This window comes from Acomys russatus, chromosome 10, assembly GCF_903995435.1.
Source record: "Acomys russatus chromosome 10, mAcoRus1.1, whole genome shotgun sequence".
Taxonomy (NCBI): Eukaryota; Metazoa; Chordata; class Mammalia; order Rodentia; family Muridae; genus Acomys; species Acomys russatus.
In genome coordinates this window covers 40,862,239-40,881,754 of record NC_067146.1, presented here as the reverse complement: position 1 = coordinate 40,881,754, position 19,516 = coordinate 40,862,239, and the positions used below count along the sequence as shown (strand labels likewise).

General features: G+C 39.8%; 1 protein-coding gene across 11 annotated transcripts in view; it reads right to left on the bottom strand.

Annotated features, from left to right (window-relative positions):
• Positions 1 to 1,136: 1,136 nt before the first annotated feature.
• LOC127194577 (phosphatidylcholine translocator ABCB4) overlaps positions 1,137 to 19,516 on the bottom strand; it is a 258,699-nt gene continuing 240,319 nt past the window's right edge. For 2 of the 11 annotated variants that reach the window (XM_051152044.1, XM_051152043.1), the window contains exons 24-26: positions 4,943 to 5,149; positions 2,216 to 2,362; positions 1,176 to 1,527 (exon numbers count right to left, since the gene is read on the bottom strand). In XM_051152044.1, coding sequence (XP_051008001.1) covers positions 1,321 to 1,527; positions 2,216 to 2,362; positions 4,943 to 5,149 — 561 coding nt within the window. In that variant the 3' untranslated portion in view covers positions 1,176 to 1,320. Of the gene's footprint in view, positions 1,528 to 2,215; positions 2,363 to 4,942; positions 5,150 to 11,733; positions 11,932 to 12,481; positions 12,639 to 15,050; positions 15,192 to 17,744; positions 17,846 to 19,516 lie in introns of all 11 variants that reach the window. The other 9 variants (XM_051152047.1, XM_051152046.1, XM_051152064.1 and 6 more) reach the window with 8 other exon arrangements.

The window sequence follows — 19,516 nt, the reverse complement described above, 5'->3', positions numbered from 1 at the left end:
GGAATATATTTCACTATTAAGATTATGGAGAACAGGATAGATGTTACTCAAAAAGATGGCACAAGAACCATCATATGATCCAGCTAACCCACTTCTGAGTGTATACCCATGAAGCGGGAGCCAGCATGTCTGATGGTTCATCTTGGTTGCCAGTTGGCACATCTGGGAGGAGGAGCCTCAAGTGAGGGATTGCCTCCTCCATCGGATTGGTGAGTGGGCACGACTGTGTGGCATTTGCTTGTTTGATGATTGCTGTGGCCCAGGACAGTGTGGGTGGGGCTCTCCCTGGCCAGGTGGGCCCATAGGCTGAGTAAACCATGGAGAGCCAAGCAGTAAGCAGCATTCCTCCATAGCTTCTGTTTCAGGTCTGCTCCAGATTTCTGCCTTGGCAGAAAAGCAAATGAGACAGCATGCAAAATAGATACCCATGTGTCTGTGTTCCACTCATCATATTGAGAACAGCTAAGATATACAGTCAGCCTAGATGTCCATCAATAGATAAATGCATAAAGAAATGTGCTATATTTACTAGTGGAATACTATTGAGTCATAAAGAAGAATGAAAGAAAGCCGGGCATGCAGCTCAGTGCTGGAATGTATGTTTACCTAAGTTTGATCTCTAGTAGCATAAGTGGTGGGGGTGGAATGCCAAGAAAATGAAGTCATTATTTGCAGCAATATGGATGGAATGAGTAGATGTTAAGCAAACTAAGCCAGACAGAAAGATGAGTGCTACATTCCCCACTTATGTGAAGCTGAAACTTGACCACCTGCACATAGAATAGCAGTTACTAAAGACCAGGAAGGGATTGCGAGGTGCTGGAAAAAGGTGGTTGGTCCTGCCTGTGCATAGTCCAAGTACGACAACACCACACTGAACCCCGTTAATATGTAGGATCGAATATGTTAACAAAAATAGGCATTCGGAGAGTGAATTTAATTTTCTTCTGTCCTCGGAAACTCGTTCTCAACCACCCTGTCACATACCTACCTATTCAGAACCGTGAAGCTTGTCCTAGTTTGGGATTTCTATTAATCCTTCCCATGTGTATATGTGCCTGAGCTTTGCTCATCTCTGTGAGCGATGTTGGTAGCTCAGGGAGAGAAAGCCACACTGTTGTTCTTCGACTTTGTCAAGGCAGATGTCGCTTCCAACTCTCTAGTTTCAGATGCCGTAGCACAAGCATCAAGGTGTTTGCTTCAAGCTGATGTGGAACGAGATAGATCTATATTTTGTAACTTCAACGAGAAACTTCTTTTACACGTCATAAAGTGTAAAATGATTTGAATTTATTTTTAAAAATATACTGTAACAAGAGTTTATAAGTTCTGCGTGCCAGCCTGAATGTTGACCATTGAGGAATAGATGCCTTTCTGTGCGAGCAGCTGCTGGTGGGTGCCGTGCTCCTTGACCTTGCCGTTCTCAATCACCACGATCAAGTCTGCGTTCTGGATGGTGGACAGGCGGTGCGCGATCACGATGCAGGTGCGGCCTTCCCTGGCTTTGTCCAGGGCCTCCTGGACAACCTGTTGAAAGCCCAACAAGAGCGTTGTACTGCAGTAACAAGTGTGACTATTTGATGACATTTAAAGCTTTACCACCCTCATAACATCAACTGTCATTCCTTTTCTAATCTCTTTGAATGTGGCTTTTTTATGTGTATTTTACATAGCTGCCACCTTAATTACATCACTGTTTTGCTTTGTAATTATAACAGAAACAGGATTTCATGATACAAACAACCCTTGCAGGTATTTAAACTTTCCAATTACTATGTCATCTTATTAAGTTCCTTTTTTTTTTTTTTTGCCCTTTTCAGTTTTTCATTACAGCTACTGTACGAAAATTGTGATTTTTTTTTTTTTTTTTTTTTGCAGCTTTCCCCCTTTGAGTGCTTCTTTTATATTTAGAAAATGGTACCCTATGAGCATATACAGGGAGAGGAGGTCACCCTGTCACAGTCATAGGGGACAGGAGTAAGGGGAGAATGGGAGGGAGGGAGGGAGGAATGTGGGGATACAAGGGATGGAATAACAATTGAGATGTAATATGAATAAATTAATAAAATATATTTTTTAAAAAAGAAAATGGATGTGCATTTTTAGAAAAAATGAAATCATGTGTTCTATTACTTTAAAATAATCACATCTAAATCTAGTGTTCACTTTTCTCGTCCCTGTTTCTGCTAGGTCAGTAAGACCGGTGGAGGCAGACCTTTTCGCTCTCAGTATCCAGAGCCGATGTGGCTTCGTCCAGCAGCAGGACCCGAGGCTGTCTGATGAGGGCACGAGCGATAGCGATCCTCTGTTTCTGGCCTCCTGACAGCTGAGTCCCCTTGTCCCCTACTCTTGTTTCATATTTCTGAAAGTTAATCGTCAATAAAGGTAATACAAATTGAAGCTAGTCATTTTTACAAGGAAAAAAATTAAACTGACAGATATTTCTATAGTGAGATGTTTGTGTTTTTAACAATGTATTTTCAGGTCCAGAGAATGTCTACCTTCAAAATTGAACTAGAGCATGTGCCTTTAGTTTTCAACAGTATTCTGTCACATTCCTGCCATTCACATTAATGCCATTTAATCCGATTTCAGTGGAATCACAGCTTAGACTTACAAGGGTTCTTTTTTCTTTGTTCTTTTTTAATTTGAAGTAGCCACATGAGCCATGTAGAAACTAGCTTACTCTCTTTTAATAGCTTAATAATCAATATCTACTTAAATGTTAATTAAGTATCATGTAACAGAATACAAAAGAAAAGGGAAGAATGTGAGAATAAGATGGAAGGAAGATTTTTAAAAGAGGAGATGAATAAAGGAAAGACGTTGTGGCGCATTTTAGGAGGCTGAATTTTTTTCGGGGGCAGGGGGAGCCCAGGATGGCAGATATGTATTTAGCTGGCATCTCTGCAAAGCTCAGGGTGATCTACATCACATGAATTCATCTCTTGAGATCCAGTATCAAAATCAAGGAAGAAGGTGAAGGTTTAAAGTTTTTCTGTTCACAGTCACCACTACTTGCTTAAGGTCAGTGCCTAGGCACCAAAGGTTAGTCAGGCAGTCAGCACTGAAAGTTTTAAACTCATTTATGTGAACTCACTTCTAGTTCCCAGCATAATAGAACAGAAAAACATAACTAAGCACTTCTGCAGTTGGCTTTTGAGTTCTGAGTGAATTTGTAAAGTGAATCGCCTCTACCATCACCCTAATCAAAGTCATCTTGCCATCATTATGTATGGTTCAAATTATACGGTGTATGGAAGGAACCACACACATGAAGGTAAGATGCAAAACAAGCAGACTCTTAAAATAGAGAACATCTTTCGGACAGGAATGTACAGACTTCATGACAGAGTTGACATCAGAAGCAAGATGCATGAAAGGAGAATAAACTCACTACGATGAAAAATACTATTCTGTAAAGTATCTGCTTAAAAGAAAAAAAAACAAATTATAAACTGAAGAAAATATAAAATATTTATCTAAAGGTAATTAATAAAAGACTCAAAGATCAACAGTTTTTAAAAAAGGAATAGAAATTTGTAAAAAATAGACATATCACCAAAGAGGTTATGTAGCTACAAATACATATTAAATGACAGGGAACATCACTTTAGCTTTAGGAAATGCATATGAGGACTACTGTTATATACCTTACATTCTTATCAAAATGTTACAAATAAAAATCTCATAAGCGGCCAGGCAGTGATGGCGCATGCCATTAATCCCAGCACTTGGGAGGTAGAGACAGGCAGATCACTGTGAGTTTCAGACTAGCCTTTCAGACTAGCCTGGTCTAAAAAGCGAGTCCAGGCTAGTCAAGGCTACACAGAGAAACCCTGTCTCGAAAAACCAAAACAATTAAAAATACAACATTAAAAAAATCTCATAAGCATACTCAATGCTGTCGAGTCTGCATCCCTCACACATGGCTGGGAGGGCTGTAAATGGTGGCTTACAGAAAGCCATTTGGTGGGTGGTGTTTTGAAACAAACATACAATTGTTTTATGTATCAATGATTGTACTCTTGAGTGTTTATTCCAGAAATATAAGGCATATAACATATATGACATGAACACTCAGGAATTTATAACCTTATAACCTTACATTTAGATGACCTTCTTCAGGAGAAAGGTAGCCTTGTGGTTCAGCCATGCATGGCGTGCTATTCAGCAAATAAAAGAAGATGGCGGATAAATACTTCAGATAGGAGCTGAGTGAGGACCTGGCTTACAGGTTCACACATTATGTGTATATAGTACCCCTACAATGGCAAGTGATGTGAATTGAGAATAGATTAGTATTGCCAGAGCTATGGAGACTGAAGTGGGAGGAAGGGAATATAAGTGTAAAGATGGCAGCACAAGGGATCTTCATGGGATGGAAATGCTCTGTATGTTTAGCGTCAGTACAAGAATGTGCACCTGCACTGCAGCTGCACAGAAACACACACACACACACACTAGTGTGAGTAAACTGGTCTGGATGACATCAGTAGAGTATCTCTGTCAGCATCCTGGTTGCTGTTGTATTATAGTTCTGAAAGAGACTTATCATTAGGGGAGACTAGATAAAGGATATATAAAATCTCTGTATTCCATACAACTATGTGTGAACCTGTAAGAGTCTCAAACTCAACAGTTTAATTTGGGGTGGGGGAAGTAGCATATGGATGTCACCAAACTGTAGTTCACACGTTGTCTAGATCACTAATGTGAGACCTGAGGGAAGGCACTTTGAACTTAATCTTACCTTATTGGTTTCTCACTACATAAGGGTGATGAAACATCCTGTCATCAAGGCCATTGTCTGCCCCAAAGCAACCATGTTGATACATCACCCCAAGTTCTTCATCTCAAGACCATTGGAAGAACTCTGAGAATTGCCTCAGGGATAAAAGAGCCTGCTTTGATTTCAGCTAAGAAGTTAAAGTTAACTCACTTGGGGCAGCGTCTCAATGAAGGGGTGGATGTTGGCTGCCTTGGCCGCCCTCACAATCTCATCCTGGGACACGACCCGGCTGTTGTCACCATAGGCGATGTTCTCTGCGATGCTGCAGTCAAACAGGATGGGCTCTTGGGACACAATGCCAAGTTGAGCTCGGAGCCACTGGACATTGAGTTTCTTTGCTTCTTGACCATCTAGGAGCTAAAGAACAGAAATCCACAAATTATTAGGGCTTTAAAAGAAAAAGGCAACAATCCTAAGTAGCAAGCAACTGAACTGTACAGAGGACTGTTGAAGTGTGTACCAGCAGTTGTGACATTCCAAGCCTCATGTTTAATGTCAACATGCTGAAGGAGAGCATGGCTAACAGAGTGACTCTTATGACAAGCCTCTCTTATTTTTGTCTAGATGGGAAAATCTAACGCAGTTGGCCATATCTTTCAATATGTCTTATGTCTCCACCTGTCCTCCAACAGGCACCTGCGCCATCTGCCGTACAGAAGTCTGCATCAAAATGTGACACTCAGATCTGTTGTCCCTAGAATGACCTTGTTCTTTCAACTTGACTCTCCTGGGTGCCCTAGGCATACCAGGAAAGGAAAGGAGCTGATCAGTAATACAGCCCTAGGTTCTGCAAGTTGGTTGCTGTTCCTTCAGTTTATGAAAACCACCAGCTTTAAACTTCCCCCATATTTTTATGTATGTCTGTGCATGTAGGTATCTACATGATTCTGAGTGTACACGTGCATATATCTGACATGCATGTGCTAGAAGTTGTGTATCTTCCTCAATCATTCATCCACCTTAGTTTCTGAACCAGGGTCTCTCACTGAACCTGCAGCTCAGCAATCTGGCCAGATTGGCTGGCCAGCGAGCTTCAGAAGTCTGTCTTTGCCTCTCTAGTGTGGGATTACAGACAAAAACCTCTATACCAGACTTTTTAAATTTATTTTTCATTACAAGTTTTTGTATACAATATATTTTGATCATATTCTTCCCCTTCCTTAACTCCTCCCAGCCATCCAATCTCCCTAGCTACCCAACTTCATGTCCATTCAAATGGATGATCTCTTGAAAACAAACAAACAAACAAACAAGTAAGGTTAAAAAAGTGAAAAATCACAAAACCCAGTCAGACAAAAACAAAACATGCATATATGACAAAACAGAAAGCATGGCATCTGTTTTGTGTTAGCCAAATACTTCCGGGCATGACCTGGGTCCTAGGGATTGAATACAGGTCCTCGTGTTTGACCAGCAAGCACTTTGCCAACTGAGCCATCTCTCTAGGCCCAGATTCCACATGTTGATGATGTCAGTTCGAGACAGAGCCTTACTCAAAGAAGACAGCTAGATACCATAAACCCATGACAGCAGCCAAATGTGAATGAGCTGGAGGTGGAGGGCCAATCTCATGGAGCCTAGGGTTCAAGGTTAGAGAAACTAGGCAAAGCAAAAGGCAGTGGGGCAAGAATAAGTGGGCACATGCCTATTCTGAGAGTCTATGTTGAACTCAGCAAGTTTGTGGTTGACTTTGCATTTATACTTCTCCTTCTGAGAGGCGCCAGTCTTCAACTTTACCCTCTTCTCTTTTTCTCACAATTAGCGGAAAGCAAAGAAGAGGTCTGTGGAAAGGGAAGAGCTATAGAGAGCAGAGCCTTTAGGAGAACAAGTTTTACTGGAAGTTATGTTCCCATTTGTTTACTGTGAGTGAAGGATGTGCTCCCCTTCCTGCCTCTAGAAGCTAGCTCAGGTTTGTTAAGAAGACTGGACTGGGATCCCAGCCCACAACTCCAGCAGCAGCTCCCTGCTATATTGGAGGTCACTCTAGTACCCAGAACCCCATGTAACATACTGCCTACTGCCTGCTAACACTCCTTAGAGCCTCCTCCCCCACCTCAGGTACAGCTGTCTTGTTGTGCTCAAACACATGAGACCTATCCTAAGTTCTGCTATTTTGTCTTTAGACTCCATTTTGATCATTGTGAAATTAAGTTCAAGTTCCTGGGCACTTGGGGGAGCTAAGGACCTTCCACACAGCTGGCCAACTTCCTCCTTATTCTTTTGTTTCCCCAAACATAATGATTGTTCCTAACTCTGAAAGAACAAGTGATTCTGATTGATAGAAAATTGTAACTGAGGCTGGAGAAATGGCTGAGCAGTTAAGAGTACTAACTACTCTTCCAAATGCCCCGGGTTCAATTCCCAGCAGCCACATGGCAGCTCACAACTCTCTGAATTCCAAGATCTGACACCCTCACACAGATATAAATGCAGGTAAAACACCAATGCACATAAAGTAAAAATAAATTTTAAAAAATTGTAACTGTATCTTGGCACAGATGCTTGTGGGGTTTATGATTTTTTTTAACGTAAATAGTTGTTACTAAGATGATGCAGTCAGTTCCCAAGTCTATACTGTTGTAAGTTTCTACTGCCTAATTCAAACAAAGATCTTGCTTTACATGGATTCTTGTGCCTACTTTGTTTTGGATTTTCAGACCCTAACAGTCTCCAACATTACTCCCACAACCTTGGCTCTGTATCCTAGCCCACAACTCCAGCAGAAGCCCCTGCTCTACCAAAAGTTAAGCTGGAACCCAGAACCCCAGAGACCACACTGGTACCTGGAAGCCCAGAGACAATATTAGTATCCAGAACCCTAGAAGGCCCATGCTCTCCCAGAGTCAACAGCCAGTTGCCAGAACCCCAGAATCCCAAAGGCAATGCTGATACCCCAAATCACAGAGGTCCCACAGGCCACCAAAACACCAATGAAGATAGCATATTGGACCTGAGGACTCACCTGTCACCAGAACCATAGGCCACTCAGGCCAGAAGATCAGAGAGGAAACAGAAACCAAGGGAAAAAGCCTCCATCCAACAAAGATAAACTCAGATACCAGCACCTAAACCTACAAACCCCTCAAATCCTAGGTGACTAGAAGCCAGCATAAAACACAATCAACAACAGCGAGAGCAATATAGCCCTACCAGAGCTCAGCTATGCTACTACACAAGCCCTGGATATTCCAACTCAGTTGAAGCACAAGAAAATGGTCTTAATTTTTTTTAATGAATAAATCCCTTTTTGAAATCCAGGAAAGGCTGGGCAGTGGTAAAATATGCCTTTGGTCTCACCAGTTGGGAGGCAGAGGCAAGCAGATCTCCAAGTTTGAGGCCAGTCTGGTCTACAGAGTGATTACAGGACAGCCAGGGATATACAAATAAACAGTTGGAGGAAATGCATAAATCCCTTCTTTAAAACGCCAAGAAAAAACAAACTGGTAAAGGAAATGAATAAAACTGTTCAAGACCTGACAAATGGAAATAAAAACAACAAAGAAAACACACCATGGGAATCCTGGAGATGGAAAAACCTAGGCAAGAGAACAGAAACTACAGACACAAGCATCACCAACATAATATAAGAGATGGAAGAGAGAATCTCAGGCATAGAAGATACAATAGAAAAAATTGATACATTGGTCAAAGAAAATGTTAAATCTAAAAAGTTCTTGACACAAAGCACACAGGAAGTCTAGGACATTATGAAAATACAAAACCTAGGAATAATAGGAATAGAAGAAGGAAAAGAATCCCACATTACTTAGAGACCCATAAAATATTTTAACAATATCATAGAATAAAATTTTCCTACCTATAAGAATGACATGTTTATAAAGTGTAAGAAGCTTACAGAACACCAAATAAAATGGAGCAGAAAAGAAAGTCTCCCCCCATAATAATCAAAATACTAAATATACAGAACAAAAGAATAATGTTAAAAGTAGCAAGGGAAAAAGACCAATTACACCTGACTTCTCAACAGAGACTCTAAAAGCCAGAAAGGCCTAGCCAGATATTTTGCATCCTATAAGAGAATATGGATGCCAACCTAGACAACTATACCCAGCAAAGCTTTCAATCACTATAGATGGTGAAACAAGATATTCCATGGCAGAGTCATATTTAAAGAATACCTATCCACAAACCCAGCCCTACAGAATGTACTAGAAAGAAAACTACACCCATGAAAACACAAGAAATAATCTTACACCAGCAAAACCAAAAGAAATGAAACACACACAGACACACACACCACACACACACATACACACACTACCATCACATGTAAAAGCAACAAAGTAACAGAAATTAACAATCAAAAATATCAGCAGCACTCCTATATAAAAATGACAAATAAGCCGAGAAAGACATTAGGGAAATAACATCCTTTTCAATAGCCACAAATTAAAAAAAAAACTTGGAGCAACTCAACAAAGCAAGTGAAAGGCCTGTATGACAAGAACTTCAAGTATCTGAAGAAAGAAATTGAGTAAGATATTAGATATGGAAAGATCTCCCATGCTCATGGGTTGGTAGAACTAACATAGTAAAAACAGCCATCTTACCAAAATCAACCTACAGATTCAATACAATTCCCATCTAAATTCTAACATAATTCTTTACAGACCTTGAAAGAACAATATTCAACTTCATATAGAAAAAAAAAACCCAGGGTAGATAAAACAATCTTGTGCAATAAAAGAACTTCTGAAGGTATCCCCATCCCTGATTTCTAGCTGTACTACAGATCTATAACAATAAAAACCACATGGTACTGGCATAAAAATAGACAGGTTGATCAATAGACTCAAATCAAAGAACCAGACATAAATGTACACACCTATTGACATCTGATTTTTGATAAAGAAGCCAAAATACAATGGAAAAAGAAAACAACATCAATAAATGTTGCTGGTGTCAGTTTGTAGAAAATGCAAATAGAACTATTTCTACACCCTGCACAAAGCTTAAGTCCAAGTGCATCAAAGACCTCAACATAAAACTGGATACACTAAACCTGATAGAAGAGAAAGTGGGGCATAGCCTTGAACTCATTGGCACAGGAGACAACTGAAAAGAACACCAATAGTGCAGGCACTAAGATCAACAATTAATAAACGGAACCTCATGAAACTGAAAAGCTTCTGTAAGGCAAAGGACACAGTTAATAGCACAAAATGGCAGCCTACAGAATGGGAAAAGATTTTTTACAACTCCACATGACAGAAGTCTAATATCCAATAATACACACATATGATATAAGTTCACATATGTCCATATAGCCATATGTTCATTGAATATATGCTCAACTATGTTCATAGTAGCTTTATTCACAATAGCCAGAAATGGGAAACAACCTAAATGTTCCCCAACAGAAGAATTAAAGAAAATAAGGTACATTTACAGAATGGAATATTATTTAGCTATTAAAAACAATGACATCATGAAATTTGCTGGCAAATAGAACTAGAAAAGATCGTCCTGAGTGATGTAACCCAGACTCAGACAGACAAACATGGTCTGTACTCACTTATCAGTGGATATTAGATGTAAAGTAAAGGGTAATCATGCTATAATCCAAAGACCCAGAAAGGCTAAGTAACAAGGAGGCATCAAAATGGAGTCACAAATCTCCCTGAGATGGGGCAATAGAACAGATGTTCTAGGTGGACTAGGGGTAGGTGGATACAGGAACAGGAGGGATAAGGCAGGGGGAGGATGGAGGGAAATAGTTCTTGGACTGGAATTGGGAGCATTTCAGAGTCAAGGTAGAAACCTAGTGCAATAGAAACTGCCATGAATCTACAAGGGTGAGCTTAGTAAGACTCCTAGTAATGGGGGAAACACAGCCTAAACCAGCCATCTTCTATAACCGGAAGGTAGAGGGACTGGGACACCAACCCAGATACAAAATTTTGACTTGTAATTTGACCTGTTCGCAAGATATGCTGGGTGAGTTGCCAACCAATGTCTGGCACAGCTTGAAACACATGCCATGAGAGGGAACCCAGCCCTTACACTGCCTGGAGGGCCAGGACCTAGAGGCTGGATAGCCCAGAGACCTGCAACAGAAACAAACACAACCAACCCCCCAAAAAAGTCAATGAAATGATTCCAAATGATACTCTGCTGTACTCATAGATTGGTGCCTAGCCCAATTGGCATCAGAGAGGCTTCAAAGACCCATAGCTAAACATTAGGTAGAACTTGGAAATCCTATGGAAAGGGGGGATAAAGAAGTATAAGAGCCAGAGGTATCAATGACCCCACAGGAAAACCCACAGAATCAACTAACCAGGGCTCAGAGGGGCTAACAGAGACTGCACACCAGTCAGGGAGATTGCATGGGTCTGATCTAAGTCCTCTGCATACATGTTACGGCTGTGTAGTTTAGTCTTCTTGTGGGAGTCCTAAGAGTTCGAGCAGAGTTTATCTCTGACCCTTTTTCCTGCTTTTGGGACCCCTTTTCTCCAACTGTGTTGCCTTGGCCAGCCTTGATATGAGAGGAGGTGTTTAGTCTTATTAAAACCTGATATGCCATGTTTGACTGATATCCCTGGGAGGCTGCCCTTCTCTGAAGGGAAACTGAGGAGGAGGAGTTTAAGGGTTAGAGGGGAGGTGTGGGGGAGGGGCTGGGAGGAGAGGAAAGAGGCGAAACTGTGGTTGGGATGTAATACATGAGATAATTAATTTAAAAAGGATTGGACTGGGACAAAAGGTTCATCAGAGGCCAGAGATCAATCCTATATTGGTATCTTTAGTGTAATACTTTCTGATATGATGCCTCAACGGCCGCCTATATTTGATAGAGGTGCCAGTGTAGCATTTATAGGCTGTGGTTATTGCACCATATAGGATTTCGGACCTTCATTCAACCATTAGTCTAATCACATGAAACACAACCTTGCATCAATTTACTGAGAAAGCGTGCTCACCACTGTCCCGGCCATGGGGTCGTAGAACCGCTCGAGCAGCTGGACCACTGTGCTCTTCCCGCAGCCACTGCTGCCCACCAGGGCCAGCGTCTGTCCCTTCTTCACCTCGAGGCTCAGCCCCTGAAGCACTGGGACGTTGGGCCGAGTGGGGTAGTTGAACACGACGTCATTAAACATCACACTTCCTTCAAACTTATCCTAAAAAATTTTTAAATAATTTTTTATTAAATTGATCTCACAATCATTGGAGATGAAGGTATTATTTTAAAATCTTTCCCAAGAACAATAATAGTGAAATATGAAATGTCCATTTGGTATAGTGCTGGCACCAGTTCACACTGAGAGCAATTGCATTATGAGAGAAGATGAAGATATGAGTATAGATTAGACTAAAAGTTACTACAAAGACAGGTTTATTGAAACTCACTTTCTGATTTGTGTAAAATAAATGCTGAGCCAAGGGCTCCAAGGCTTAAGAAAAGCTGCAGCTGTGTCTAAAGCTACATTGCTAACTGCATCGAGACTAAATAATATGCATGTATAAATGACTAAGCTATTATCAAAGTTATTTTGATTCGTTTCTTGTTTGTAAAGTTCTGTTAAAATTTTTAAATGCCATAAAAGTGGCGAGATGCTAGCCACGGAAATATCACAACTAAACTGAGAGCACGATCCATTGTGTCACTGTGGTCTAACAGAAAGAAAGCCTTTAGGACAGAGTTCAGTCACCCAGCCAGAGAACACTTACAGGCCACAGCCCTTCTCTACTGTAGCTGTCAATCAGAGGTTGTCTTTCAAACAGGCTGAATAAGTGTGCGGCCGACAGCTTGGCTTTTGCATAGTCCGGAGCAAATGAACTGGCGTGTCCTAGAGCGACTGCACCAAGCACAATTGCTGAAAACACCCTGGATGGAAGTAGAGGGGTCCAAATCAGCTCCATGGTGTTCAAAGTGCAAAGCCAAACGGTTAACTAATATTAACATACTTGTCCTTCAGTTGTCATTTCCCCAAGCCCGCATACATTTCTGTGACATTCCAGTAACAACAACAACAATTTAGAAGGAAGCAAGACCCATGGTCACAGTCTGGTTTTTCTCTAATCACTTTTGGCAGTAGAAGTTCCGGTTCTGAGAGTTAATCTGACCTTCCAAAGGTTTTCACTCTCCTGATTGGCTTATAATAGAATCTGATTTGCAATCTCAACTCGTTTTAGTTGCCAGGTTGCCCTCCTTAAGACTGAAAAAAACCTGAAGCCCAAAGTACCTAACGAGTTCAATGATTGGCAGAGTGAGTGAGTGGCACTTAGTTTAGATGCCTGCATTCCAGTTTGTGGTTTGGTCAAGCCACATATGATAACAATCACTGTAGTTTATCATTTTTATTAGGTATACATTTACAGATTATTTCATCTAACACATTCAGAGTATACATTCTCAGCAGTTTATGGAGCTCTCTCTAAGACAGACCACTATCATATTAAAAAATTGAAATATTTTCTGATCACAAAAGGAGATGCCAACAACCAAAGACATTTTAGAAATGTAAGTTCCTAGAGACTGAACACTTTTAAATAAACAGTAGGTTGATGAAGTCAGAAATAAAATATCAATTTCCTGAAATAGATGAAACTGGAAACACAGCCTACTAAAACTTGGAAGCTTGCAGAGAACTAATACTAGGAAGAAACTATATAGCAGTGAGTGCCAACATCAAAAGAAGAAAGGTTTCAAATAAACAACCTAAAAAATGCATCCCAAGGACTTAGAGAAGAGTAATGTCTGGGGCATGGGTCAATGGGAAAAGACATGTGCTACATATATGCCTGAAAGAGAGAACAAGATTTGCAAAGTATGCCCTAATCTCCTGACCTCCATGCATGTCCATACATGGAGCAAATACATAATCACACACTCTCTCTCTTCCTCTCTGTCTGTCTGTCTGTCTGTCTGTTTCTCTCTCTCCTCTCTCTCTCTCTCTCTCTCTCTCTCTCTCTCTCTCTCTCTCTCTCTCCCTCTCTCTCCTCTCTCATCGTCCTCCCTCCTCTCTTTCTAACACATATATACACTAAAACAAGAATAAAATAAAATTTAAAAGGAAAACCGTGAACAGAACAAAACAAAACTTCAAAGATCAGAAAATGAACAAGAAACAAAATCAGTACAAAAGATAAATGAGACAGAGTTGGTCGTTCAATAAAATTTAAAGAAAATAAAAAACCTTGAACTAGATTAGCCAGAAAAAAAAAAATAGAAGACCTGCATAAATAAAATCAGAGACAAAAAGCTACAAACTCATCTAATTCTTAATAGCTACAAAAATAAATAAGTAAATAACGTTAGATTAAATTTGTCCAAAGAACGGAAAGGCTGTAATGAAAACACTGATTATAGAAACTGAAGAGAATAAGAAAAGGAAAATTCTTCCATCTTCATGGATTAGAACTATGTTGGGTAATGCTCATGTCACCCAAAGCAATCTACAGATTTAATGCCACCAGTCTCCACCAAAATACTAATGAAATTATTCACAGAACTATAAAAAAAATCTTTAAAATTGTATGGAATCATATACAGAAAAAAACGTAATACAATCTTGTGTAAAAGGAATAAAGCTAGAGACACCATAATACTTGGTTTTGAGACAAACTACAGGGCCACAGTAACCAAGTCAACATCATACTGGCATAACAACAGACACATAAACCAGGAGAAGACAGCAGACATCCCAGAAATAACTCCACGCATCTATACCCAGTGGCTTTTCAACAAAAGCACCAATAGACAACAGAAAAGGGCAACCCCTATAATAAATAATTCAGGCAAAACTGGGTGTCCACATACATAAGGCAGACACTTGATCCTGTCTCTCACCTAGTTAGTGGAAAGAGCAGATTTGCCAACTTTAGTCAGACATTCCCATCCCATTGTCAAAGCCATGTTTGGGTTAGAGAAATGTAACAAGCTATTTAACCTAACCCTGTTTTGAGTCTGCTATCTTCAACAGCATCCTAGTTACATTCATACAACTTTCTCTGCTTACATTCTGTCCTGGAGGGGTTCACATATACAACCATCTCATGCTTTGCAGTCAGCCTCATAAGCCTGATGGACATGAGACCACCGGGATGATGAAATTGCTCAGTGTGGTGACCAGCTCAGATTTCTGTGCCTACCAGAGTAATGGCTCTGGGAAACTGAACTCCGTGATCTCATCTTGGGACAGTTGTTCTTTTCCTATGCCACATGTTTGCATAAGCCTATCAAAACCTTATTATAGGATTAGTATAATGTAATATTAATATTTTCAAAGCTACTTACAGAATGACGTCTTTGAAGCGCATATGTCCATTCACAATCAGGTAAGCACCAAATCGAAAACAGCCAGCATAGGAAAAATACATAAATGCCTGTGAGATGCTAAAAGTGATGCCATAGATGTGTGCCTTTTGCACTGAATTCCTGAAAAACAAATTATGTATTCAAAATTAACATTATTCAATTTCTCTTGCCCCCTGTCTAGCTGGCCGAGCAAGCTGAGTCTGCTCAACCTGGGCTAAATTCCTACCTTAAAAGATGATAGGTTAAGCCAGGCATGGTAGCACATGCCTTTAATCCCAGCACTCAGGAGGCAGAGGCAGGTGGATCGCTGTGAGTTCAAGGCCACCCTGGTCTACAAAGTGAGTCCAGGACAGCCAAGGCTAACACAAAGAGACCCTGTCTCGAACAAAACAAAACAACAACAACAACAACAAAGTTTAAGAGGAAACTAGATTTGACTCAGGGATGTCTCTCTTTTCCTGTATCTTTCTTTTGTAGGTAAGGGTATAGGAGCTGAAAAGAAAGGGAGACATAGAAAGAGGATAGAATAAAAGGTAGATTATTGAATCTACTCCTCATCTTAAAAACCTTAGTTTTTACAAATAATGTTATTTTTTTAATTCAATGGTATTGAATTTTGTATATTGACGCAAATCATGGTCATGTCAAAAACTAGTGTAATTTTATCACAAGAATATATATTCTAGGTCTAGTAGATAGATATGATTCTACTGATATATAAGGTAAAATAGTTAAATAAGGTCTTCAAAAGCCTCAGAGACCTACAGAATATGGCGTTTTAAGATGTTTTTATTATTCTAAAGATTCTTTGACGATAAGACAAGCTAACTCCTGGCCACACCCAGCCTGCCTCAGAGAAGATGACCAACACCAAGAACCTCCTTATGGAGATGGCTTCAAATGTGGCAAACCAGCCATTGGGCGAATGTCCTTATTTCTGACACAGACAGAATTCTTCCTAAGAATGGGCAAGTTTAGATGCAGGCAGAGTCGATAGTCAAACTCCGCCAAGACAGGGTAAGCAAGTCCTCAATAGTTCCTGCCTCGCAAATAGGTCTGTCAGGTATATTGGGCCAGAAGGCTGAAGATGATGCTCCAATGTTATAGAGAGTGTTGGGTGACTGTTCAGGCAGTAAACTGTCTCAATAAGTTTTTCATTTCAGAAGCTGCTAACCTGCACTTCTGGTTCACTCAGATATTTAAGTTTTATTCCTTCTCAAATCTCTGATGGGTTTGAAGACCAGATAGTTTAGTCTTTCAATTAAGTTTAGTAGGTTAGGGGTTAAGATGTTTTTATATTAAGACAGATGCTTTAAGTTAATAGAGATGAGATATGATAGATATTAATCTCCATTCAGAAATTTAGACCCAACAAGAACAGGAAAGATGTTTACTTCAAGTTTGCTGAATACAAATAGCCAAATTTCTATGAATGTAACATTTATATAATTACTGATTGTCTCATGGTTCTTCCTGCTGTATGTAGTTTATTTTATCCCTGTGTAATAATATAAATGTGTATGTTAAAAACAAACATAATAAAAATTATTACAAAAAGAAAAAGGTAAGTCAGTGGATCTCTGACTCACACAATGAAATAGTCTCTATGATGGAAAGTTGCTTTGAGAACTAAATGCAGTAAACAACACAAATACCCATCATAGTACCTAGCACACTGTGGATGCTCAAAACACAACTGCTCCTGTACATTATTTAATAATAATTCAGCCATTCAAATCATGATATGTAATAATTGTGTCAAAATACCTAGTATGCCTTTATTGAAAATAACATTTGAATTACTGTATACAACATATTCCCATGTTATTATCATGGGTCCTGTAACAAGCTATAGTTACATGTTAAAACTCATTTCAGCTTCACAAAAGTTGGATAATTGATGTCTGAGGTCCTCCTAGCTTAATCCTCGCTAGCCCCATACACATTTTGCTTTACATTATTTCTGATTAGAACTGTTGCTACATTTTATTAAATTTCTAAATCCACTCTCAATAATTTCCTTAGTTGTAAATCAGGAGGTTCTTGGCAAAGAAAATTCATTGTATTGCTGGTTTGGGTAGTATCATGGTATATATACCGTGTATACTTGTATGCTGTGACCATGGTGTTTTGCTGATTTTGATAGGGTCACTTGTATACTGTGGCCATAGTGTTTTGTTGATTTGTTTGGTGGAACCTGTATACTGTGACCATGGTGATTTGGGCATTAACTTAAATACTGTGACTAAGATGCTATACTTAACATCATGAAGCCATTTTCAGTCTTCAAATTATGATCAAATCCATAATTTTTTCATTCTTTGAAGTTCAAAATATACCATAAAGTAATGGGCAAGTGGTGCACACTTAAATCAGCCTACATACTAAAGCAAATGAAGGTTTGGACAAGTCCTTCAGAGAATGTTCATGCTTAGCCATCCAGCTGGGCTACACCGCCGTGACTGAGTTGTCATGCAGCGCTCGATAATTCTTGGCCCTCAGAGACCTAATCTCACTATATTAACAAGAGAAATGAATAAGTGAGTGCTTGGACTTGATGAGATAATTATTGGAGAAAGATCATGATCCTTGTTCAGAGCAGAATTTTCTAATGCATTTAGGGAAGAGTAGCACAGCCCTGGGAAAGCAGTAGGCAGCAATCCTGGTTATTACCTGTAAGGCCCATGCAATTTTTCAACATACATTGACTCAAATTTTCTTTCTTGGGTCAAGGATACAACAGTCCGAATGTTTTCTATCACCTCTGTTGCAATCTATAACAGAAAGATTTTCATTAGCGACTGTATGTTTATTTCTGAAATGAAAAGTATCTGTCAGATATACTCTTGAGTGCTAAGTCAATGTGTCTTAGAGTCCCTCAAATAAAATCAAAAGGCAGAATATGTTCTTTAAGACCAGATCTCTAACAAAACCGGCCTTGAGGCTTTGCACAGGAGAGTAGCTAAGTCTGGGTGCTCATGGAGGCTGACAACTGAGAGCCAGAATGGAACAAAGAGCCCTGCCCTCAGGCAGTCATGTGTCTGACTTCAATCTCAGCCCTTTACTGACCTTGATTTTTTCATAGGGTAGGGTCTAGAAGACCTGATTAAGCAATGTTTCCTGTGGGTCCATTGGAAACGATGGTCATTTTCACCCTGGGCGCACGCCTTCTTACACAAGCTGTCTATTCACAAGCAGAAAGGAGACTCGAGCCGGAAATGGTATGACCCTGCTTTATATTGGTTCCTATTTACATGAAGGGAACATGCTTGATCCTGCTTAATCAGACCTGGTTTCCTGGAGCTGGGAGAAGTACCTGTTGCAAAGCAACAAGATTGAGAAGGAGAGCCAGAATTTGGGGAGCAGATATGCAGATAGATAAGCGAGGAGTGAAACAGATGTGCAGAGAGGCTTAAAGAGAAAAGCTTATGGGCCTAAGAGAAAGAGAGAGAGAGAGACATATATACAGATAGACTGAACGATAATATAGCCTGTGGGCCTGATGGACAGACAGCAAGCACACTGAGCACACTGTTACCTGCGCTTTAAATACATCCTTTGTCAAACTGCTTTTACCCAAGGCAACCAGAAAGTTAGTTGTTTTGTTTTTTAATTCTTATATCCAAGCTACCCCTTGAGCATGGTCTGTGACTAGTCTAAATCATGTCAGCACCTGGAGTATCAAATCTTAAATTTTATGTTTTCATTTCATTAGCTTTAACACTTGTATTTCAGCTCCCCATTGGAAGTAAGTAAAAGACAGATAGTAATATGACAGTAAGTAAAAGACAGTAAGTAATAGGACAGATAGTAGAAGCAGATAAAATATTGTTACATTGAAGGACACAATTTCCTTTAGCCTCAGGGTAACCCCGTGAGGTAGTATTACTGCTGTGTGCATAGATGAGGAAATAAGGTGCAGAAGTGGTTCCCCACAGGCCTGAAGCCTCAGAATTAACTCAGAGCATGATAACTGCCAGGCCACCTAATACTGTGCTGCTCTATCTATTTTGAGATTTTGCACAAGGAGAAACAAGTTGTGAACAAGTTTACTATCAACCCTAGATCTTCTGGTCATGGATTAACTTTGGGAGCTAGGCTCCTAAGCTCAGTAAACTAGGTCTAGTCAAGGTTGTCATGATCTGAATTTGTTATTTGGATTACAAGGGATGAGCTGGTGTAACTAATTATTAGGCTGTGCATATATTAACGTTGTATTTAGAGGACTGTATAACAAGTATAAATATGATATGGCTATAATCTTACTGTGCTTTCCTTATACCACTGCACAACAACAAATACTCTTATTAATAAGCTATCCTTGGAAAACTGAAATGTGACTATCCCAATTTCTGATATATTTTATCCATTAATAAAAATTTGTACCCAAGTAAAAGGGCATTGCTTTTTCAACAAGGAATGGGGAGGAAATTACCCACTCCCTT